Here is a 25,889-nt window from a genome sequence, read left to right on the forward strand (position 1 = left end):
TTTATAAGTCTCATGTTCCAGACTTCACGCCCGTCTGCGTTAGCCTTGCGTGCCCTATCGGCTACAGCATTGTGTCTGGGCTGTATGGTCTAGACACAACAATAATGAACTGCGTATTTCGGTAATTATTATCACACTGTTCTCAACTACATGTCCAAGTAACCATAATATCACGCTATTGAGAGATACTTTAATATTAAATGCAAGTAAATACGCTGTATACTTTTTCTAATATTAATAACAGAGGTTCAGCGACCGTTACGGAAAAGCAGGTCAATAAGACCGCCAACCAATAGCAATGAATGGTGATATTCAATTAACTTTAACCGTGGTTTCAACAGTTTTAAACCCATCTTCTTCAGAAGGACAAGAACCTGCATACAGAGCCACAACGTAAATTACAATCAAAACATCATGGACCAATATTACGTGTCATGTAGAAAATACTACCTACAACAATTGTAAGCATATCACGAACAACGTGATATATACCAACATAGGAAAGTAGTTCCTGCAAACTTGACGTCAGCAAACAGTTAGTAAAGCTATCCAACATCTCCACCTGAATTGTGTCGACAACGATCCGTACATCTATTTGTGAAAGTTAAGGCCCCTAAAATCAAGCGCTTGTCTTTTCAGTAAAATCAATCTCAGCTTACGTTAAGAGCTACATGCCGACTGAGAGAGAGTGTAGAGAGAGGTTACCAGGAAAACAAGTACTGAGGCGCATGCGACGATTAACATGTACACTTGGCGGAATAAACAGCCAGTAAGCGTGAGCAGATTGAAGTTACTAACAAAATTACCGTAATATACCATGCGAATAAACGAATACAGAATAAAATGTTGATAAAGACAAATACATAATAAAATGTACCAGCGTACATTAAGACCCTATAGAACCATCAGTACATTATCGTGCGAAAATGAAGATGTCTGTCTGTGTATGAGTACGATATTACAAGCATAATGACAGTAAACATATTAATATGACCTCCAATACTTCATCGTACGTAAAGTAATAATGTCAGTGCATAAACACGCTATCAAATATAATGACAGTAAATAATAGAAGTTCATAGGTACCTGTATAGTAACAAACGTAACAGGAGTGAGTAGCATCATGGAACATATTTTGTGTTCAGACATAATGACCTTTCTAGACTCTGAGAAGTTCATCTGCAGAAACCAGCACGGTTTTAGGAAACAGCGGTCATGCGAGACACAGCTGGCCCTCTTTGTGCATGATACCTGCTCCCAGGTTGATGCCATATTTCTCGACTTTCGAAACGCGTTCGACTCAGTTCCGCACTGTCGCTTGCTCCAAAAAGTGCGCGCTTACGGTCTATTCGATGACATATGCGGTTGGATAGAAAGTTTCCTAACAGACAGTCGTCCTGAACAGGGTAACTTAAACAGAAACAAGCGTAACTTCAGGTGTTCCCCAGGGCAGTGTAATAGGTCCACTGCTTTTTAAGATTTACATAAACGATCTGTTTGATGGTATTGACAGCGGCATTAGACTGTTTACCGATGATGCTGTAGTCTACAGGAAAGTAGTATCACACGAAAGTTGTGAACGGATCAATGAGGATTTGCAGAATATAAATGCGTGGTGTAATGACTGGCAGTTATCTCTGAATATTAGTAAGTGTAACCTACTGCGTATAACAAGACGAAAATCCCCATTAATGTACGAGTACAAAATAAATGTCCAGTTTTTGGAAGCGGTAACATCCATCAAGTATCTGGGTGTGACTATTCGAAATGATCTCAAATGGAATGATCAGATTACACAACTGTCGGGTAAGGCAAACTCCAGATTGCGGTTTATTGGTAGAATCCTGTAGCGATGCAGTCCTTCAACAAAGAAAATTGCTTACAATACGTTAGTTCGTCCAGTATTAGAGCATTGTTCATCTGTATGGGACCCTTACCAGTTGGGACTGATTCAAGAGATTGAGAAGGTCCAAAGAAGAGCGGCAAGATTCGTGACTAGTACATTTAGTCACCGCAAGAACGTTACAAATCTCATAGAAAGTTTGAAAAGGGACACACTTGCAGATAGATGGCGCGCTAAACGGAAGGGGCTACCCACTAAATTCCGAAATACGATCTTCGCCGAGGATGTAGAGCATATGTTATTACCACCAACTTTCAAATCTCGCAATGATCACCATTCAAAGATAAGGGAAATTAGAGCTCGTACTGAGGCTGTCAGACAGTCGTTTCTCCCTCGAGCGATCCGCGAGTGGAACAGAGGGGGTAAATATGACTTTGGCGCAAATTGCGCCCTCCGCCACACACTGCTTGGTGGCTAGCGGAGTATATATGTAGACGTAGATGTAGAAATGACATGGACTGACAAACGAAACTATATGCACAAAAATTGTGTAACGGAATTCTGGGCAAATTAACCACACGCAAAGGTGCTGGCAGCCGTATGAAGTACGGGTTTCAAAAAAATTGTCTAGAGACGAGCTGCAGCTGGTCGTCAAGTGAATCTGATCTCCGCGCTTTAGTTGTTTATAGATCTCTATTTTAGTGATCGCCAACCACACTCCGAAAAATTTGGAAGACACAACTATTCTTTACCGAGAGGTAAAAGGGCGTAGGACGGATCTAAGGTAGGATTAGAGATTGATAAACATCTAGAGCGCAGAGATGGGAATTTACTTAATGACCAGCTGCAGCTCGCCTCTATACAATTTTTCGAAGGCTTCAAACCAATACTGTTGTTCACACGACTGTCGGTAAACCTTGCGAATGGTCCATTTGCTCAGAATTCTATTACACAATTTTTGGGCATATACTTTCGTTTGTCAGTTTATGTTGTACTACGTTATTCATGCCACCCACTCTTGTTACGTTTGTCGCTATACAGAGACCTATGAATTTTTGCTCTTCACTGTCATTGTATTTAATAGCGTGCGTATCCACTGGCATTATTACTTTCTGTACGATCATGTACTGGAGGTCATAGTAATCTGTTTATTGTCATTATGCTTGTAATAACGTACACATACTCAGACATCTTTATTTTTGTACGATAATGTACTAATGGTTTTGTAAGGGTCTTAATGTATGCTGGTGTATTTTATTATGTATTTGTCTTTTTTAACATTTATTCTGCACTCTTTTATTCACATGGTGTATTTCTGTAATTTTGTTAGTAACTTCAATCTGCTCACACTTATTATCTGTTTATTCCGCCAAGCGTATATGTCTATCGTCGCATGCGCCTCAGTATTTGTTTTATGGGCTGTGATTGATTTTACTGATGTGACAAGCTCTTGAATTTAGGGGACGTAACTTTTACAAATGGATGTACAGATTGTTGCCGACACCTTTCATGTGGAGATGTTAGATAGCTTTACTAACTGACTGTTTGCTAACGTGAAGTTGTAAATGCTACTTTCCTATGTTGGTATATATCACGTTGTTCTTGAAATGCCTATACTTGTACTTAGTAGTTTCTGCAACACGTAATATAGGTCCATGATGTTTTGATTGTAATTTATGTTGTCGCACTGTATACAGGTTTCTCGTCTTTCTGAAGAAGACAGGTTTAAAACAGTTGAAACCACGGTTAAAGTTAATTAAGCATCACCATTTTTTGCAACTGGCTGGCTATCTTATTGACCTGCTCCTTTCGTTTACTTGTACTGTGAAAATTTCTTCTTGCCAAATTTCATGATTTTACGTTAAGGCACATACCGTATAGGTTTTGCTGAGTTGGTCTGTGAGTGTCAAAATACGTATCATTTGGTTGAATGGACTTAGAAGTAAACCGCCAAGTGACCACAGACCTTAGTAGGTGAAATAAATTTCAATTTGAGACGTCTACCCGTTCCTGAGAAAAAGTGGTCTTAACAGACGGACAGAGAGACAGACAGTCAGTGCGCTGACAAAATCAAAATTTTTTTTCATGCCTTATAATAACAGATTAACAATTTTAGGGTTATTCCCTTTGCTTTTGGTGTGAACCCTTGCTTCTTGGCAAATTCATGATCCTAGGTCAAAGGAAAATACCCTGTGGGTTTTGAAGAGCGAGTTTGCGAATATTAAAATATGTGACATAAATGGCCATATTTTTTGACTGCCTTTACTCAGAAGCATCACTTTTCTTACATCACCAAAGGGCCATAAATATTAATATGCGACACAAATTTCAACTTGATGTATCTATCCGTTGCTGACAAAAAAGATTTTGGATTTTGACAGACTTACAGTAAGGGTTCTGCTTTTACCAACTGATGTACGAATACTATATATATGGTGTCACCGCCAGACAGCACACTTGCTAGGTGGTAGCCTTTAAATCGGCCGCGGTCCGCTAGTATACGACGGACCCGTGTGTCGCCACTGTCAGTGATTGCAGACCGAGCGCCGCCACACGGCAGGTCTAGAGAGACGTCCTAGCACTCGCCCCAGTTGTACAGCCGACTTTGCTAGCGATGCTACACTGACAAATTACGCTCTCATTTGCCGAGACGATAGTTAGCATAGCCTTCAGCTATGTCATTTGCTACGACCTAGCAAGGCGCCACTATCAATTGATATTTATCTTGTGATGCATGTACAGTCAAGAGAGATGTTCACCAATTGTGGATTAAAGTTAAGTATTCTACGAGTTACCTCCTGTTTTGCTAGTCTTATTTCTCTGACCTGTTCCAGACCTCACGCCAGCCTGCGTGAGCTTAAACGCATGCCTTTCGGCTTCCTCCAAACCCCGTGAATTGGCTCCTGCCAATTCACAACAAATGGCAACGAGGATTTAGCGTTCGTATTGCCCTAATTTACTTGTGTCATGGCTTCGCCACAATCTCCAGATGTACTGTCCGAATTTTATCGCTTGCAGAATCAGCAGACGCAGGCCTTATTGGATGCCCTTGGACAGCTCGTCCAGGGTCAACGTGCACTGCAGAACGATGCGGCAGCCGCCGCTTCACCGCTACCGCAGCCACAACACACAGTTGCACCACCTTTTCGTCCTTTCGATGCGGCACTGGAAAGCTGGACGGAGTGGTCACGTCAATTTGGATTCCATCTCGCTGCCTACAGAATTCAAGGTAACGAGCGGCAGCCTTTCTTATTAGCGTGCGTGGGTGTGTCCACGTACCGTGTGATAGTCAAATTGTTTCCCCGACGCGACGTAGCAACTCTGTCCTACGAAGAAATATTGTCTGCATTAGATGCTTATTTCAAAGAATCAGTCAATGTAGTTGCCAAACGGTATACGGTCTTTCGTACAAAACGTACGGCAGGTCAGACTAATAGGGAGTGGGTTGCAACCTTGCAAGGCCTTATTCGGGATTGTGCGTTTGAGTGTCAATGTGGACTCCCTTATTCAGATACTATGGTGCGTGATGCAATTCCACAGAACATTTCTGATGTTTGTATACGGGAACAGATTTTGAAACTAGTCAATCCCTCCCTGCAACAAGTGATGGACATATTGGATCGCCAGGACACACTTGACTTTGCTCAGGACTCATTTGAAACTTCGCCACCTGTGTGTCACGTTAACTGGCCCGCCGGGCGAGCTGCGCGGAAGAGTAAACAGTCCTCGCGCCTGGCCGCGCCAATGCCGCCTAGCTCTCATCCACGTGTCCCGCGCCAGCATGCAAATGCAGTGAAATCATGCCTGCGGTGTGCTACTAGACATTTGCGTGAGAATTGCCCGTCACGCCAGGCTATTTGCTTTTTCTGTAATAAAAAAGGACATGTTCAAAGTGTTTTCCAGAAAAAGCTCCGATCGGACACTCACAACCATTCCAGGTCCTTTGCTTCGCGCCGGAATCGAACCAAGAATACTCTGGCTCGTGACCCTTCGCCCATGGAAATTCATGTAGTTCATTCCACTCCGCCCAGTGCCACTCTAACAGTGACTGTGTTCGTCTCACAAATAGTGTGCGTCGACATCGCCGGAAATCCCGTCATGTCGCACGTGATTCTGTACCGGTGTCAGTTCACGTTGCACGAGAGTCGCTCTTGTCGTCAGCAGGACAATAAACTTTTTGTGGACTTGGATATTAAAGGCAAAGTGATACCGTTCCAGCTCGATACAGGAGCTGCGGTTTCACTAATCAATCGCGACACGTACCAACAGCTGGGCAAACCTCCGTTGCGTGCCGCAAATGTTAAGCTAACTACATATTTAGGTCACAAGATCCCTGTGTTAGGACAGTGCAGCCTTCTTGCAACATACAAGGGACAAACAAAACTTGTCTCATTTTACGTCCTTCGTTCTTCTTCTGCTGTGAACTTGTTTGGTTTAGATTTATTTCAGTTGTTTAACTTGTCTATAGTCAATCAGGTCCCATCAGTAAACCAGAATGTGCCTTCCAACAGTGTTTCTCGTCTATGTGAAGAATTTGCAGACATTTTTGGCACCGGGCCTCGGTTGCGCTTGGAACTATAAAGCACATTTGGAACTGAAAGTCAACGCGCAACCGAAATTTTTCAGAGCGCGCAATGTTCCCCACGCATTGCCTGATGAGGTCGCAAGTACATTACACGATTTGGAATCTCACGGTGTAATTGAACGTGTGCAGGCTTCTCTCTGGGCATCACCCTTAGTAATTTTGCAAAAACCTTCCGGAAAATTGAGACTTTGTGTGGACTTCAAGGCAACGGTGAATCCACAACTAGTGACTGCGACTTTTACTTTGCCCCGCCCGGAAGATCTTTTTGACAAACTGTGCCCGGGTAAATATGTTTCGAAGTTGGAGCTAGCAGATGCGTACTTGAAAATACCGGTGGACGAAGAATCCCAGCGCGTTTTGGTGGTTAACACGCATCTTGGTTTGTACCGATTCAAACGACTGCCATTCGGGTGTGCATCCGCCCCTGCATTGTTTCAGCAATATCTACAAACTGTTTGTGCGTCGGTCCCTACTGCAGCAAACTATCTGGACGATATTGTGATCTCCGGAAAGACGGAAGAAGAACATTTAGCCAACCTCAGAACATTATTTCAGGTCTTGCGACAAAATGGTCTTCGCTTGCGGAAGGACAAATGTGTGTTTTTTGCTCGTGATTTGCCATATCTGGGACATGTACTCAATGCCCAAGGCATACATCCCAGTCCCGAGCACCTCCGTGCCATACAAGACTTGCCTTCGCCGCAGAATTTGAAGCAGCTACAGAGTGTGCTGGGAAAAATTAATTATTACCATAAATATGTGCGCCACGCCTCTTCCATTTCAGCTCCGCTTCATCGCTTACGCCGTAAAGGTGTTCCGTTCGTCTGGACGACGGAATGCGAACGTGCCTTTCGCCAGTTGAAATCGGCGTTGCTTTCCAATACTTGCCTTACGCCATTCGATCCCCAGAAACCCCTTTTGCTGATGGTGAATGCATCGGATTTCGGGATCGGTGCTGTGCTTGCGCACAAAGATGGTTCACACGATCGCCCTATTGCCTTTGCGTCCAAATTGCTCTCGTCTGCGCAACGAAATTATTCACAGATAGAGAAAGAAGCTTTGGCTCTCGTATTTGGTGTTACAAAGTTTCATGATTTCCTGTATGGTCGTCACTTTAGCATCATCACAGACCACAAACCTTTGACATTGCTTTTTCATCCGACCAAGCCTGTACCTCCACGTACAGCACATAAATTCATTCGCTGGTCTATTTTCCTCTCGCAGTACCGCTACGATATCTTGTATCGGTCCACTGCTAAGCACGGAAACGCCGATGCGTTGTCCCGTTTGCCTGTTGCTGAGGATAGAGCGTTCGATTCCTCCGAACTTGCTTGCATGTTCATTGATGCGGAAACCGATGACGTGGTCGAATCGTTTCCGATTGATTTTCGTCGTGTAGCTACAGCCACAGCTGCCGACCCTGTCCTTGCTACCGTTCTGCGTTTTGTTGCTCGGCAATGGCCCTTGTCAAAGTCACGGATCGAGGATCCGTTGGTTCGCCGATTTTTTGCTCACAAGGAGAGACTTTTTGTACGACGTGGTGTTTTGCTGTTGCGTTCTGATAATGATCAGTCCAGGGTCGTGGTCCCACGTTCGTTACAGTCCTCTGTCTTAAAGCTTCTCCACCAAGGACACTGGGGTATAGTGAGAACGAAACAACTTGCTCGTCAGCACTGTACTTGGTTCGGAATCGATGCTGCGATTACGAATATGTGCTCTTCTTGCATGGCGTGTGCCGAACAACAATCCGCACCATCGCGGAAATTCTTTGCATGGCCACAAGCGACTTCCCCCTGGCAACGCTTACACATCGATTTTGCTGGTCCATTCTGGAATGCTCGATGGTTGGTTGTGGTCGATTCCTTCAGTAATTTTCCTTTTGTTGTCCGGATGTCTTCCACGACGTCTTCTGCCACCATCCAAGCGTTGTCCGCTATCTTTTGCATTGAAGGTCTTCCGCAGACTATTGTTTCCGACAATGGCCCACAATTCATGTCTGCAGAATTTCAGTCATTCTGCAAGGCCAATGTTATTCAACATCTGACGTCCGCGCCGTTTTCGCCACAGTCAAACGGTGCCGCTGAACGTTTGGTCCGGACTTTCAAGTCACAGATGTTGAAGTTGCAAGAGTCGCATTCTTGGGAGGACGCGTTATTGCTCTTCTTGTCCTCGTATCGCTCTCAGCCCCGAGATGGTCGCTCGCCGGCTGAGTTGCTTCACGGTCGCCTCATCGAACCTTGTCTTTGCTACATCCACCGCATCGGGTTCCTGTGCAGCGGCAGCCACCTGCTTTTGCCCCAGGCGACGTTGTATACTATCGCAACTATCGAGGTTCACGGCGTTGGTTCGCAGGGCGCATTCTTCGCTGCCTCGGCCGCGCTATGTTGGGGGCCTCTGGTGAGGTGCGTCGGCATCTCAATCAGCTGCGCCTCTGTCGTCGCACGGGATCTGCCGCTCCCCGTCTGCTTTCAGCGACGGTGCCGTCCGGTCAGCGCTCTGGGGACCCATCTATTGGCTCGCCTCATCCCCAGGTGTTACCGACGCTGCCTTCTATTTTGCCCCATGGCGACGCGCCGCCGCCGCCGCCTGTTCTCCCGCCGGCGACGCCCGCAGTGGACGCGTCGCTGCAACCGCCGGGCGCCTCCCTGGGTCACGCGCCGCCGATCGCTTCCCGTGACCAGTTGTCCTCCGCCATGGAACTCTTGCCCGCTCCGGACCATCTGCCGTCTTCGCCCGTCGGGTGCTCCGACTCGACGGAGGTCGACCCTTCGGCCCCTCCTGACTATCTTAGGGCGCATACCCCGCATGTTGGCGTGCACCCTGGACTAGGTTTTCAGGCGTTTCCTAGCTCCCCTCGGACCGAATGGCAGGGTGCGGGTGGCACAGCCTCGCCTGTTGTTAGGCTCCCCACCTCGTCACATACGTCAACATGGGGTCCTCCCCACGGCGGTCGGAAGCCTTATAACACAACCGTTCGCCGATTTGCTGGGGAGGAATGTGGTGTCACCGCCAGACACCACACTTGCTAGGTGGTAGCCTTTAAATCGGCCGCGGTCCGCTAGCATACGACGGACCCGCGTGTCGCCACTGTCAGTGATTGCAGACCGAGCGCCGCCGCACGGCAGATCTAGAGAGACGTCCTAGCACTCGCCCCAGTTGTACAGCCGACGTTGCTAGCCCGGGTTCACTGACAAATTACGCTCTCATTTGCCGAGACGATAGTTAGCATAGCCTTCAGCTACTTCATTTGCTACGACCTAGCAAGGCGCCACTATCAATTGATATTTATCTTGTGATGCATGTACAGTCAAGATAGATGTTCACCAATTGTGGATTAAAGTTAAGTATTCTAGCAGTTACCTCCTGTTTTGCTAGTCTTATTTCTCTGACCTGTTCCAGACCTCACGCCAGCCTGTGTGAGCTTAAACGCGTGCCTTTCGGCTTCCTCCAAACCCCGTGAATTGGCTCCTGCCAATTCACAACAACATATATATATATATATATATATATATATATATATATATATATATATGTACAGAAATTTAAAATTAATACCAAAATCCTGATTATATATATATATATATATATATATATATATACTGTACATGAAATTCAAAACTCAAACATCAGTCACCCAACGACGTCGACGAAGCTCTCAATAAAATGGACTTTGACGTTTCTCAAGCAACTTGAATTAACTATAATTAAGTCGTGTTTGACGATGGGGTGCCTGGTTCAATCGGTAGTGGAACCTGGTAGCCATTGGGTAGCTGGTTCGAATCTCGCGGTAGTCTTTTTTCTCACATTAGTTTTTTCCTCCAGTTCGAACACCTCGGCGCACTCTGAAGATGGCTGGACGGTATACAGCCGTAAAATCAGAAGAAGAAGTGAAATTTATCTGGCCGCACGCCCGAAATTTTATGAAACAATCATTAAAATACGTCAAATAAGTCCGCAGCTCGTGGTCGTGCGGTAGCGTTCTCGCTTCCCGCGCCCGGGTTCGATTTCCGGCGGGGTCAGGGATTTTCTCTGCCTCGTGATGACTGGGTGTTGTGTGATGTCCTTAGGTTAGATAGGTTTAAGTAGTTCTAAGTTCTAGGGGACTGATGACCATAGATGTTAAGTCCAATAGTGCTCAGAGCCATTTGAACATCAAATAAATACTAATTAGCACATTTCCTTCTTTCTTTCTTTCTCCGGCCTTGATCCCGCTCCAACGCGGGGCCGGCTTTGTTCCGACGGATTTGGCAGTGTTAATTGCGAGGGTGGCCAGATGCCCTTTCTGCTGCCACCCCGAACCCCCGGGAAGAAAGTAGTGTACCCCAGCTGTCTGCGTCGAGTGTAAGTCATGAAATAGTGCGAACGTTTTCAAATGTCTGTGAGTCGTGTAACTGAGGCGGAACTTGGGGACCAGCCCGGTATTCACCTAGCGGGATGTGGAAAACTGCCTAAAAACCACAGCCAGGTGGGCCGGCATACCGGACCTCGTCGTTAATCCGCCGGGCGGATTCGATCCGGGGCTGGCGCGCCTACCCGTGTCCAGGAAGCAGCGCATTAACGCTCTCTGCTACCCTGGCGGGTAAATGCTAATTACCAAATTATCCAATCATTATTATTGATGAAAAATGCACATTTCCTTGATGTTCATCACATATTGCACATTTAAATTCTTACTTAAGAGTTCTATAAAAGATTGTTTAAATTAAAAAAGTACAAATTTCTTAACGTAGTCTTTTTTCTCACATTAAGAAATCGTATTTGCAGTGAAAACTGGAATTTTGCAAGTGATATGTAATTAGAGACAAGTCTATTGATCGTGACTGGGCCAAATATCTCACGAAATAAGCGTCAAACGAAAAAACTACAAAGAACGAAACTTATCTAGCTTGAACAGGGAAACCAGACGGCGCTATGGTTGAATAGCTATATGGCGCTGCCATAGGTCAAACGGATATCAACTGCGTTTTTTTAAATAGGAACCCCCATTTTTATTACATATTCGTGTAGTATGTAAAGAAATATGAATATTATACAGTAGTTGGACCACTTTTTTCGCTCTATGATAGATGGCGCTATAATAGTCACAAACGTTTAAGTACGTGGTATCACGTAACATTCCTCCAGTGTGGACGGTATTCGCTTCATGATACATTATCTGTGTTGAAATGGACAGTTTACCAATTGCTGAAAAGGTCGATATCGTGTTGATGTATGGCTATTGTGATCAAAATGCCCAACGGGCGTGTGCTATGTATGCTGCTCGGCATCCTGGGCGACATCATCCAAGTGTCCGGATAGTTACGTTATTTAAGGAAATAGGAAGTGTTCAGCCACATGTGAAACGTCAGCCACGACCTGCAACAAATGATGATGCCCAAGTAGGTATTTTAGCTGCTGTCGCGGCTAATCCACACATCAGTAGCAGACAAATTGCGCGAGAATCGGGAATCTCAAAAACGTCGGTGATGAGAAAGCTACATCAATATCGATTGCACCCGTAACATATTTCTATGCACCAGAAATTGCATGGCGACGACTTTGAACGTCGTGTACAGTCCTGCCGCTGGGCACAAGAGAAATTACGGGACGATGACAGATTTTTTGCGCGCGTTCTATTTAGCGACGAAGCGTCATTCACCAACAGCGGTAATGTAAACCAGCATGATATGCACTATCGGGCAACGGAAAATCCACGATGGCTGCGACAAGTAGAACATCAGCGACCTTGGCGGGTTAATGTATGGTGCAGCATTATGGGAGGAAGGATAATTGGCCTGCATTTATTCTATGGCAATCTAAATGGTGCAATGTATGGTGATTTCCTACGTAATGTTCTACCGATGTTACTACAACATGCTTCACTGCATGACAGAATGACGATGTACTTCCAACATGATGGATGTCCGGCACGTTGCTTGCGTGCAGTTGAAGCGGTATTGAATAGCATATTTCATGACAGGGGGATTGGTCATCGAAGCAGCATTCCATGGCCCGCACGTTCACCGGATGTGACGTCCCTGGATTTCTTTCTGTGGGGAAAGTTGAAGGATATTTGCTATAGTGATCCACCGACAACACCTGACAACATGCGTCAGCCCATTGTCAATGCATGTGCGAACATTACGGAAGGCGAACTACGCGCTGTTGAGAGGAATGTCGTTACACATATTGCCAAATGCATTGAGGTTGACGGACATCATTTTGAGCATTTATTGCAATAATGTGGTATTTACAGGTAATCACGCTGTAACAGCATGCGTTCTCAGAAATGATAAGTTCACAAAGGTACATGTATCACATTGGAACAACCGAAATAAAATGTTCAAACGTACCTACGTTCTGTATTTTAATTTAAAAAACCTACCTGTTACCAACTGTTCGTCTAAAATTGTGAGCCATATGTTTGTGACTATTACAGCGCAATCTATCACAAAGCAAAAAAGTGGTCCAACTAAAACATTCATATTTCTTTACGTACTACACGAATATGTAATAAAAATGAGGGTGCCTATTTTAAAAAACGCAGTTGATACCCGTTTGACCTATGGCAGCGCCCTCTAGCTTCCTTTTTCAAACGAGACAAGTTTCATTCTTTGTAGTTTTTTCGCTTGACGCTTATTGCGTGAGATAATTGGCCCGGTCACGATCAATGGACCCACCTTACATATATATAAATGCTAATACCTGCATTATTTACTTATAAAAAATCCATCATATTTTGTATATATATATAAATATATGACACACTCCACCTATAAATTGTTAATTTTATATATATATATATATATATATATATATATATATATATATATATATATATAGCGCTATTACAAATGATTACACTGGAGTCGCATTCGGGAGGACGACGGTTCAATCCCGTTTCCAGCCATCCTGATTTAGGTTTTCCGTGATTTCCCTAAATCGTTTCAGGCAAATGCCGGGATGGTTCCTTTGAAAGGGCACGGCCGATTTCCTTCACCATCCTTCCCTAACCCGAGCTTGCGCTCCGTCTCTAATGACCTCGTTGTCGACGAGACGTTAAAACAACACTAACCTAACCTAACCTACAAATGATTGAAGCGATTTCATAAATTCACTGTAGCTCCATTCATTGACATATGGTCACGACACACTACAGATACGTAGAAAAACTCATAAAGTTTTGTTCGGCTGAAGCCGCACTTCAGGTTTCTGCCGCCAGAGCGCTCGAGAGCGCAGTGAGACAAAATGGCGACAGGAGCCGAGAAAGCGTATGTCATGCTTGAAATGCACTCACATCAGTCAGTCATAACAGTGCAACGACACTTCAGCACGAAGTTCAACAAAGATCCACCAACTGCTAACTCCATTCGGCGATGGTATGCGCAATTTAAAGCTTCTGGATGCCTCTGTAGGGGGAAATCAACGGGTCGGCCTGCAGTGAGCGAAGAAACGGTTGAACGCGTGCGGGCAAGTTTCACGCGTAGCCCGCGGAAGTCGACGAATAAAGCAAGCAGGGAGCTAAACGTACCACAGCCGACGGTTTGGAAAATCTTACGGAAAAGGCTAAAGCAGAAGCCTTACCGTTTACAATTGCTACAAGCCCTGACACCCGATGACAAAGTCAAACGCTTTGAATTTTCGGCGCGGTTGCAACAGCTCATGGAAGAGGATGCGTTCAGTGGGAAACTGGTTTTAAGGCGGTTTACCATCTGGTTCGGCGAATGCGGGCTGGTTCCCCTTATTCTGTCTCAGCTACACTATGTCTGCGATTTCTACGCAAACAAGTGCTCTACGTACGTGTACACCACCATTACTCTACTGCGTAAACATAGGGGTTACACTCGTCTGGTGTGAGACGTACCCTGGGGGGTCCACCACGGGCCAAACTGCACAATAATCCTGTTTGCTGTGGGGTGGCAGAGGGGTGAAGTGGACTGTGGTAGTCGTCGTGGAGCTGTGGACCACTGCAGCTGCGGCGGGGACGGAGCCTCTCCGTCGTTTCTAGGTCCCTGGTTAATATACGATACAATACAAAACATATATTTTCATTTACAGAACATAACACTTGTCTCATGGAAGCTGACTCATTCTCTTATCTGTCTTTATCTTGGGTGGTAGGACAATAAAAGTTCTGTTATGGAAATGGCATACTGAATAATTGCTGACTTAATTTATGTCATCATTTTCTTGGGCCTTTCTCCCACTGCAACGCAGGGTAGGCCCTATTACTATGAGTTTGGCAATGTTACTGTCAGAGGATGGCCAGATGCCCTTCCTGTCGCCACATCGTACCCCCCACCCCCTACCCCACTTGGGACGAAAGTAGTGTATCCCAACTGTCTGCACCTAGTATAAGACATGAAATAGTGTGAACGTTTTTTCAAATGTCTGTGAGTCGTGTAACTGAGGCAGGACATGGGGACCAGCCCAGTATTCACATAGTAGGATGTGGAAAAGCACCTAAAAACCACATCCAGGCTGGCCGGCACACCGGCCCTCGTCGTTAATCTGCCGAGTGGATTCGACCCGGGGCCGGCGCGGCTACTGGAATCCAGGAAGCAGCACATTAGTGCTCTTGGCTAACCTGGCAGGTAGCTGTCTTAATTTATGTGTCAGTGTTTTATTTAATAGAAATATTTGAAATGTCCATTTTCTATGTCATTAACCAATCAGAATTGTAAATTGATATTTTTGCAGGAGGCTGTCTTCAATAAGGTTGCAACTAAAATGTTGAAACGATTAGTGCTTCACATTGGTTTTTCCGTTAATCATTCTCACATTGGAGAAAGAACGTATTTTTGTAAGAAACGAAGTCCGATCATATTAATTTTTCCACGTTTATGGTGTACGACTTTTATTGAAGTTTTACACCCAATGAAGAACGACGGGAGCCTTCGGCAAGGCATTGTCCTGAGAATTTGATGATGGGAGAATAGGAGTTTCTCAGCGAAACTGTAAGAATGACAAATAATCCCAGCGTTGTTGGCAAGTGCATTCTTGACGCTGCAGAATGCGCATGCAAATCTTTTAAATTATTCACATCTTTTACTGTCACTGCATTGGAGGATTTTTGCTTTGCGTAATTTCAGATAGTCAGAAGGCACGTTTCACACGTAGTAAAGCATTACTGGATGTAATTGCTTATGGTACACTACTGGCCATTAAAATTGCTACACCACGAAGATGACGTGCTACAGACGCGAAATTTAACCGACATGAAGAAGATGCTGCGATATGCAAATGATTAGCTTTTCAGAGCATTCACACAAGGTTGGCGCCAGTGGCGACACCTACAACGTGCTGACATGACGAAAGTTTCCAACCGATTTCTCATACACAAACAGCAGTTGACCGGCGTTGCCTGGTGAAACGTTGTTGTGATGCCTCGTGTAAGGAGGAGAAATGCGTACCATGACGTTTCCGACTTTGATAAAGGTCGGATTGTAGCCTATCGCGATTGCGGTTAATCGTATCGCGACATTGCTGCTCGCGCTGGTGGACATCCAATGACTATTAGCAGAATATGGAATCGGTGGGTTCAGGAGCGTAATACGGAACGCCGTGCTGGATCCCAACGGCCTCGTATCACTAGTAGTCGAGATGAAAGGCATCTTATCCGTATTGCTGTAACGGATCGTGCAGCCACGTCTCAACTCCTGAGTCAACAGATGGGAACGTCTGCAAGACAACAACCATCTGCACGAACAGTTGGACAACGTTTGCAGCAGCATGAAGTATCAGCTCGGAGACCATGGCTGCGGTTACCCTTGACGCTGCATCACAGACAGGAGCGCCTACGATGGTGTACTCAACGACGAACCTGGGTGCACGAATGGCAGAACACAATTTTTTCGGATGAATCCAGGTTCTGTTTACAGCATCATGATGGTCGCATCCGTGTTTGGCGACATCGCGGTGAACACACATTGGAAGCGTGTATTCGTCATCGCCATACTGGCATATCACCCGGCGTTATGGTATGAGGTGGCATTGGTTACACATCTCGGTCACCTCTTGTTCACGTTGACGGCAGTTTGAACAGTGGACGTTACATTTCAGATGTGTTACGACCCATGGCTCTATCCTTCATTCGATCCCTGAGAAACCTTACATTTCAGCAGGACAATGCACGACCGCATGTTGCAGGTCCTGTATGGGCTTCTGGATACAGACAATGTTCGACTACTGCCCTGGCCAGCACATTCTCCAGATCTCTCACCAATTGAAAACGTCTGGTCAATGGTGGCCGAGCAACTGGCTCGTCACAATACACCAATCACTACTCTTGATGAACTGTGGTATCGTGTTGAAGCTGCATGGGCAGTTGTACCTGTACACGCCATCCAAGCTCTGTTTGATTCAATGCCCAGGCGTATAAAGGCCGTTATTACGGCCAGAGGTGGTTGTTCTGGGTACTAATTTCTCAGGATCTATGCACCCAAATTGCGTGAAAATGTAATCACATGTCAGTTCTAGTATAATATATTTGTCCAATGAATACCTGTTTATCATCTGCATTTCTTCTTGGTGTAGCAAGTTTAATGGCCAAGGTGTATATGTGACTACAAGTTTGCCACATTTCCTTCCATTGGAAACGATAGAAGGCGCTAGCAGAGAGAAGGGCGTCAGCCACCATGCTGTACATGCGCATTGTGGATGCGAGGCTACAGTCCTTCGCCAGCTACAAGACATTAGACCCTCAGTGTTGTGCCCGACTTCTTACAAAACAGTAAGGAGGGGTGGGATACAAAGTGGTGCAGCAGCTGTCGTCGTAGAAAAGCTAGTTAGTAGCAGAAATGATTAGTGAACAAGTTAAAACAACAAACAGAAGATTTACTTAACTCGGGAATGAAGACTCAGTACAACTTATGCAGAAAGAAACAGAGTCCACCAACCACAATGTCCACAAGGAAAAGTCCCTCTGTACTAAAGCACAAACAATGAAGATTGAGCTGTGATGAGGCGTTGTCTACATGGCATCACACAGCAACGTGGCTCCGAGCGCAAGTCCACTGATTGGCTGCCGCCGGCCGTCCTGTGTTGCAGCGGCACCTCTGCTCGTAGTACATTGCTACAGGCTGCGTGGCTCAGTGGGCGCACATCACCGGATCCACCAGATCGTCTGCGACTGCCATCAGCGTTGGACGGAAACTTACAATTCCGTTGCCGACTGCGATACAACAGAGAGAGCTATCACACTCAAATGGATGTTAATTCTGTTTAAATGCGAGCGGCGTTTGAAAAGTCCGTGCAAGGTCCGAGAGATGGCACCACCGGCGCGTATCGAGGTTATTTTTAGTTAGTAGCATCTTTCGAAAGAACACACACAAAATTTCAGCCATATTGGTCTATTTCTTTGTTTTTGGCATTTGTGTGAATCAAGGAAGTCGAGTGATTGTCAAAAAATGTTGTTGTTGTTGTGGACTTCAGTCCAGAGACTGGTTTGATGCAGCTCTCCATGCTGCTCTATCCTGTACAAGCTTCTTCATCTCCCAGTACCTACTGTAACCTACATCCTTCTGAATCTGTTTAGCATATTCATCTCTTGGTCTCCCTCTACGAGTTTTACCCTCCACGCTGCCCTCCAATACTAAATTGGTGATCCCTTGATGCCTCAGAATATGCGCTACCAACCTATCCCTTTTTCTAGTCAAGTTGTGCTACAAATTTCTCTTCTCTCCAATTCTATTCAATACCTCCTCGTTAGTTATGTGATCTACCCATCTAATCTTCAGCATTCTTCTGTAGCACCACATTTTGAAAGCTTCTATTCTCTTCTTGTCCAAACTATTTATCGTTCATGTTTCACTTCCATACATGGCTACACTCCATACAAATACTTTCAGAAATGACTTCCTGACGCTTAAATCTATACTCGATGTTAACAAATTTCTCTTCTTCAGAAACGCTTTCCTTGTCATTGCCAGTCTACATTTTATATTTACGAAGAAGAATTTAGTGTGTTGATTAAACGTTACTTTATGAAAGGCAAAACGCCTCAGGAGACTAAATAGAAGCTTGATAAACATTACGGTGACTCTGCACCTTCGATTAGAACAGTTTATAAGTCGTTTCAAAATTTTCGGAGTGGTCATATGGGCACAAGTGATGCTGAACGTTCTGGACGCCCTGTGGAGGTTACGACTCGATAAATCATTGATAAAATCCATGATTTGGTGATGCTAGTGCGGTGATCATCTCTAATGAAGGGGTACATAATATTTTTCATAAACATTTGGACATGAGAAAGCTATCCTCAAGATCAGTTCCGCGATTGCTCACGCTTGACTTAAAACGGAATCGAGTGAAGCGTTGCAAGGATGGTTTGCAGCTGTTTCGTCACTGTGGGTGAAACATGGCTACATTACTATACTCCTACAATCTAAACAATGGGTTACCAAGGGAGAATCTGCACCAAAAAAGGCGAAGACCAGTCCTTCTGCCGGAAAGGTTATGGCGACTGTCTTTTGGAATTCGCAAGGTATAATCCTCATCGACTATCTGGAAAAGGGTAAAACTATTACAGGTGCATATTATCCATCGTTATTGGACCGTTTGAAAATCGCGCTGCAAGAGAAACGCCAGCGATTGGACCGCAAAAAGGTCCTTTTTCCATCACGACAATGCACCAGCACGCACCTCAGCAGTTGTGGTCGCAAAATTAATGAAAATAGGATTCCAACTCGTTTCACATGCCCCCTATTCTCCAGATTTGGCTCCCTTGGACTACTGTTTGTTCCCCAATTTGAAGAAATTGGACAATGATTTTATTCAAACGAGGAAGTGATTGCAGCAACTAATAGCTATTTTGCGGACTTGGACAACTCCTATTATTCAGAATGGATCCACAAATTAGAACAGCGTTGGACGAAGTGTATAAGTCTAAAAGGGGACTATGACGAAAAATAAAAAAGTTTTACCCCAAACGCGTAAGTCGTTTTTATTTTTGCACGGACTTTTCAAACGCCCCTCGTATATGAAATGTTAATATTACGCTCAATGTAAATTGGTAACTGGGAGAGGAGCCCTGTGTGAGCGCGTTAAATGATGAGGTCATATCTGTGCAATGCTCGCAAAGCACTGTTTTCATTAGAAGTGTAAAACTGTATGGATCACTGTTTATTGTGTGCTTTTTAGGAATTCAACCTATGTTGTTTTTTGGCAGGACACTTAGAAAATGTAACAGACCTACTAAGGAGACTGCCTATACTACACTTGTCCGTCCTTTTTTAGAATACTGCTGCGCTGTGTGGGATGCTTACCAGATAGGACTGACGGAGTTCATCGAAAAAGTTCAAAGAAAGGCAGCACATTTTGTATTATTGCGGAATATGGGAGAGAGTGTCACAGAAATGATACAGGATTTGGGTTGGACATTATTAAAAGAAAGGCGTTTTTCGTTGCGACGGAATCTTCTCACGAAATTTCGATCACCAACTTTCTCCTCCGAATGCGAAAATACACTCCTGGAAATGGAAAAAAGAACACATTGACACCGGTGTGTCAGACCCACCATACTTGCTCCGGACACTGCGAGAGGGCTGTACATGCAATGATCACACGCACGGCACAGCGGACACACCAGGAACCGCGGTGTTGGCCGTCGAATGGCGCTAGCTGCGCAGCATTTGTGCACCGCCGCCGTCAGTGTCAGCCAGTTTGCCGTGGCATACGGAGCTCCATCGCAGTCTTTAACACTGGTAGCATGCCGCGACAGCGTGGACGTGAACCGTATGTGCAGTTGACGGACTTTGAGTGAGGGCGTATAGTGGGCATGCGGGAGGCCGGGTGGACGTACCGCCGAATTGCTCAACACGTGGGGCGTGAGGTCTCCACAGTACATCGATGTTGTCGCCAGTGGTCGGCGCAAGGTGCACGTGCCCGTCGACCTGGGACCGGACCGCAGCGACGCACGGATGCACGCCAAGACCGTAGGATCCTACGCAGTGCCGTAGGGGACCGCACCGCCACTTCCCAGCAAATTAGGGACACTGTTGCTCCTGGGGTATCGGCGAGGACCATTCGCAACCGTCTCCATGAAGCTGGGCTACGGTCCCGCACACCGTTAGGCCGTCTTCCGCTCACGCCCCAACATCGTGCAGCCCGCCTCCAGTGGTGTCGCGACAGGCGTGAATGGAGGGACGAATGGAGACGTGTCGTCTTCAGCGATGAGAGTCGCTTCTGCCTTGGTGCCAATGATGGTCGTATGCGTGTTTGGCGCCGTGCAGGTGAGCGCCACAATCAGGACTGCATACGACCGAGGCACACAGGGCCAACACCCGGCATCATGGTGTGGGGAGCGATCTCCTACACTGGCCGTACACCACTGGTGATCGTCGAGGGGACACTGAATAGTGCACGGTACATCCAAACCGTCATCGAACCCATCGTTCTACCATTCCTAGACCGGCAAGGGAACTTGCTGTTCCAACAGAACAATGCACGTCCGCATGTATCCTGTGCCACCCAACGTGCTCTAGAAGGTGTAAGTCAACTACCCTGGCCAGCAAGATCTCCGGATCTGTCCCCCATTGAGCATGTTTGGGACTGGATGAAGCGTCGTCTCACGCGGTCTGCACGTCCAGCACGAACGCTGGTCCAACTGAGGCGCCAGGTGGAAATGGCATGGCAAGCCGTTCCACAGGACTACATCCAGCATCTCTACGATCGTCTCCATGGGAGAATAGCAGCCTGCATTGCTGCGAAAGGTGGATATACACTGTACTAGTGCCGACATTGTGCATGCTCTGTTGCCTGTGTCTATGTGACTGTGGTTCTGTCAGTGTGATCATGTGATGTATCTGACCCCAGGAATGTGTCAATAAAGTTTCCCCTTCCTGGGACAATGAATTCACGGTGTTCCTATTTCAATTTCCAGGAGTGTATATCCGACCTACATAGGGAGGAACGATCACCACGATAAAATAAGGGAAATCAGAGCTCGTACGGAAAGATACAGGTGTTCATTCTTTCCGTGCGCTATACGAGATTGGAATAATAGAGAATTGTGAAGGTGGTTCGATAAACCCTCGGCCAGACAATTAAATGTGATTTGCAGAGTATCCATGTAGATTTAGATGTAGATGTAGATGTATGTATCGAGACTGTCACCTGTAGTGGGAGCCTGATCCGAATCCTGAATTTTACCTCAGCGTTATGACCATACTGAGAACAATAAATTTATTTCAACGAAAACTGTCATAGATTTGAAAAAAGTTGCATGAGAAATAAGTTACAGGTTTAGCAAAGCGGGAAAAAGGAGTAAATTTTGGGTAGCATTCCACAGCTTTAAGAGTAACAAGAATAGGTCCAATCATGCATACTTGTGGTAATACAGTACATAGTAAAGACAGTGGATCTGCAGGTGGATAAATTAAGAGATTTGTATGTTCACAGCCAACCAGGGTATTTTCGTAATCGTTAGTGTGAGGTGCGGAATGTCCAGCTTATTGGCATCTCATAGTAAAGAGCAGAATTAATACAGCAGTTGCATGAAATAGTTCTCTCATGAAACTGTTAAGTGAAAATATGTAATGTACTTGTTGAAAATTAAGTTTAAGAATTCCGGCTGTCTTGTGTACTAAAATGTGTGTCCGATTTGAACCGGTGACCTCGCTATTACCTTGAAACGACTAGTCACAACTTTTTGTGTGACCTAACAAAAATATCTATGAATCTGAATTTCTCTGTATACTGATACTGGTATGCCTCGGAGATGAGAGAATAAATTGTAACGAGTTTGTTTGCGTGGCCATCCTCCGCAGCAAGCACAGAAATACTTGTTTTGTAAATAAAACCACCTTTTCCTGCTGCCACTTAATTTATTTTTCCCAAACGTGTTTCTCTTTTTTCTTGCTGTAAGGCATCATCAGTGGGGCCTACAGCGATAGAGTTTTGTTAATTTGAGGTTATAAAACAGTTCACGTCCCTATATTTTATGTAAAAATGTAATAACTAACGATTTGTTGTTACCTGCGTTTCCTCTCATCTGGTCTGAAGGTCGCACTACCATTTTACTGTTGATATATAAGCACAATTTTGAGTTCCGACCTTTTTCACACTGTTCACCATGTTTTCCCTTCTTTTTTGTGGAATACTATTATTCTTTTGCCACGCGATGAAACTGTTTCTTCGGACAGTGTGCTTTTAACAATGTAAATATTGTAACTTCATTACGTGTTTCCTCCTCTTGGTGTGTTTACCTACTTGTTGCCAACTAAAGAAGTATAGATTCAAAGCAAACTTCTATTCATGATTTTTATATCGCGTGTGCTTAGAGAGAGTGAGCTGAAGAATGTGTATGTTTGTTTCTTTTGTGTCTGTACTTGTTTATTCAACAGGGTTCTCCTTTCTGCTTTGGTTTTCTCTATGAGGTAATTTTCTTGCAGGATTAGACAGTGTTTTCTACTGTTGATTCTAATTTTAGTCTGTGTGCCTAGCTAAATCATTATCGACACTGTCGCAGTCAGTCTTTAGTTAAAATAATAACATGGCAGAAAAGGTTAGTTTTATATTGTTATTTTGTTTCTGTTTCATGAATCTCCACACATTTTATATCATTGAAGCCTTCCAAATGCCACACAAAAAGTATTTTGTGTACTTTAGAAAATTCCCGATACTGACTTCTGTAACTGAGAGGAAATCTCAATTCATACACCACTGGCCATTAAAATTGCTACACCAAGAAGAACTGCAGATGATAAACGGGTATTCATTGGACAAATATATTATACTAGAACTGACATGTGATTACATTTTCACGCAATTTGCGTGCATAGATCCTGACAAATCAGTACCCAGAACAGCCACCTCTGGCCGTAATAACGGCCTTGATACACCTGGGCGTTCAGTCAAACAGAGCTTGGATGGCATGTACAGGTACAGCTGCCCATGCAGCTTCAACACGATACCACAGTTCATCAAGAGTAGTGGTTGACGTGTTGTGACAATCCAGTTGCTCGGCTACCATTGACCAGACGTTTTCAATTGACGAGAGACCTGGAGAATGTGCTGGCCAGGGCAGCAGTCGAACATTTTCTGTATCCAGAAAGGCCCATACAGGACCTGCAACACGCGGTCGTGCATTATCCTGCTCAGATATAGGGTTTTGAAGGGATCGAATGAAGGGTAGAACCACGGGTCGTAACACATCTGAAATGTAACGTCCACTGTTCAAAGTGCCGTCAATGTGAACAAGAGGTGGCCGAGACGTGTAACCAATTACACACATCACGCCGGGTGATACTCCAGTGTGGTAATGACGAATATACGCTTCCAATGTGTGTTCACCGCGATGTCGCCAAACACGGATGCGACCATCATGATGCTGTAAACAGAACCTGGATTTATCCGAAAAGATGACGTTTTGCCATTCGTGCACCCAGGTTCGACGTTGAGTACACCATCGCAGGCGCTCCTGTCTGTGATGCAGCGTCATGGGTAACCGCAGCCATGGTCTCCGAGCTGATAGTCCATGCTGCTGCAAACGTCGTCGAACTGTTCGTGCAGATGGTTGTTGTCTTGCAAACGTCGTCGAACTGTTCGTGCAGATGGTTGTCGTCTTGCAAACGTTCACATCTGTGGACTCAGGGATAGAGACGTGGCTGCACGATCCGTTACAGCCATGCAGATAAGATGCCTGTCATCTCGACTGATAGTGATACGAGGCCGTTGTGGTCCAGCACGGCGTTCCGTATTACCCTCCTGAACCCACCGATTCCATATTGTGCTAATAGTCATTGGATCTCGACCAACGCAAGCGATACGATAAACCGCAATGGCGATAGGCTACAATCCGACCTTTATCAAAGTCGGAAGCGTGATGGTACGCATTTCTCCTCCTTCCACGAGGCATCACAACAACGTTTCACCAGGCAACACCGGTCAACTGCTGTTTGTGTATGAGAAATCGGTTGGAAACTTTCGTCATGTCAGCACGTAGTAGGTGTCGCCACCGGCGCCAACCTTGTGTGAATGTTCTGAAAAGCTAATCATTTGCATATCACAGCATCTTCTTCATGTCGGTGAAATTTCGCGTCTGTAGCACGTCATCTTCGTGGTGTAGCAATTTTAATGGCCAGTAGTGTACTTGCGAGGTGCATTCAAGTTCTAAGGCCTCCGATTTTTTTCTAATTAACTACTCACCCGAAATCGATGAAACTGGCGTTACTTCTCGACGTAATCGCCCTGCAGACGTACACATTTTTCACAACGCTGACGCCATGATTCCATGGCAGCGGCGAAGGCTTCTTTAGGAGTCTGTTTTGACCACTGGAAAATCGCTGAGGCAATAGCAGCACGGCTGGTGAATTTGCGGCCACGAAGAGTGTCTTTCACTGTCGGAAAAAGCCAAAAGTCACTAGGAGCCAAGTCATGTGAGTAGGGACCATGAGGAATCACTTCAAAGTTGTTATCACGAAGAAACTGTTGCGTAACGTTAGCTCGATGTGCGGGTGCGTTGTCTTGGTGAAACAGCACACACGCAGCCCTTCCCGGACGTTTTTGTTGTAGTGCAGGAAGGAATTTGTTCTTCGTAGGATGCACCTGATACCGTAGTGCCCTTTGGAACGCAATGGGTAAGGATTACGCCCTCGCTGTCCCAGAACATGGACACCACCATTTTTTCAGCACTGGCGGTTACCCGAAATTTTTTTGGTGGCGGTGAATCTGTGCGCTTCCATTGAGCTGACTGGCGCTTTGTTTCTGGATTGAAAAATGGCATCCACGTCTCATCCATTGTCACAACTGACGAAAAGAAAGTCCCATTCATGCTGTCGTTGCGCGTCGACATTGCTTGGCAACATGCCACACGGGCAGCCATGTGGTCGTCCGTCAGCATTCGTGGCACCCACCTGGATGACACTTTTCGCATTTTCAGGTCGTCATGCAGGATTGTGGGCACAGAACCCACAGAAATGCCAACTGTGGAGGCGATCTGTTCAACAGTCATTCGGCGGTCCCCCAATACAATTCTCTCCACTTTCTCGATCATGTCGTCAGACCGGCTTGTGCGAGCCCGAGGTTGTTTCGGTTTGTTGTCACACGATGTTCTGCCTTCATTAAACTGTCGCACCCACGAACGCACTTTCGACACATCCATAACTCCATCACCACATGTCTCCTTCAACTGTCGATGAATTTCAATTGGTTTCACACCACGCAAATTCAGAAAATGAATGATTGCACGCTGTTCAAGTAAGGAAAACGTCGCCATTTTAAGTAAAACAGTTCTCATTCTCGCCGCTGGCGGTAAAATTCCATCTGCCGTACGGTGCTGCCATCTCTGGGACGTATTGACAATGAACGCGGCCTCATTTTAAAACAATGCGCATGTTTCTATCTCTTTCCAGTCCGGAGAAAAAAAATGGGAGGTCTTAGAACTTGAATGCACCTCGTACTTACGCCTTCAGTTTGTTTCTCGTGCGCCTGTCCTAGCTGCATCCCACGCCACATGACCGTGCGTGGTGGAGAGTACTTCGT

The 25,889-nt window shown here is 45.4% G+C and overlaps 1 protein-coding gene across 1 annotated transcript in view; it reads right to left on the reverse strand.

Moving 5' to 3' along the window:
* Positions 1-17,307: 17,307 nt before the first annotated feature.
* The window catches only part of LOC126210345 (uncharacterized), a 65,716-nt gene continuing 57,134 nt past the window's right edge, over positions 17,308-25,889 (reverse strand). The window contains exon 3 of the mRNA XM_049939560.1: positions 17,308-17,580. Coding sequence (XP_049795517.1) covers positions 17,498-17,580 — 83 coding nt within the window. The 3' untranslated portion in view covers positions 17,308-17,497. The remainder of the gene's footprint in view (positions 17,581-25,889) is intronic.

This window comes from Schistocerca nitens, chromosome 10 (genome assembly GCF_023898315.1).
Source record: "Schistocerca nitens isolate TAMUIC-IGC-003100 chromosome 10, iqSchNite1.1, whole genome shotgun sequence".
Taxonomy (NCBI): domain Eukaryota; kingdom Metazoa; phylum Arthropoda; class Insecta; order Orthoptera; family Acrididae; genus Schistocerca; species Schistocerca nitens.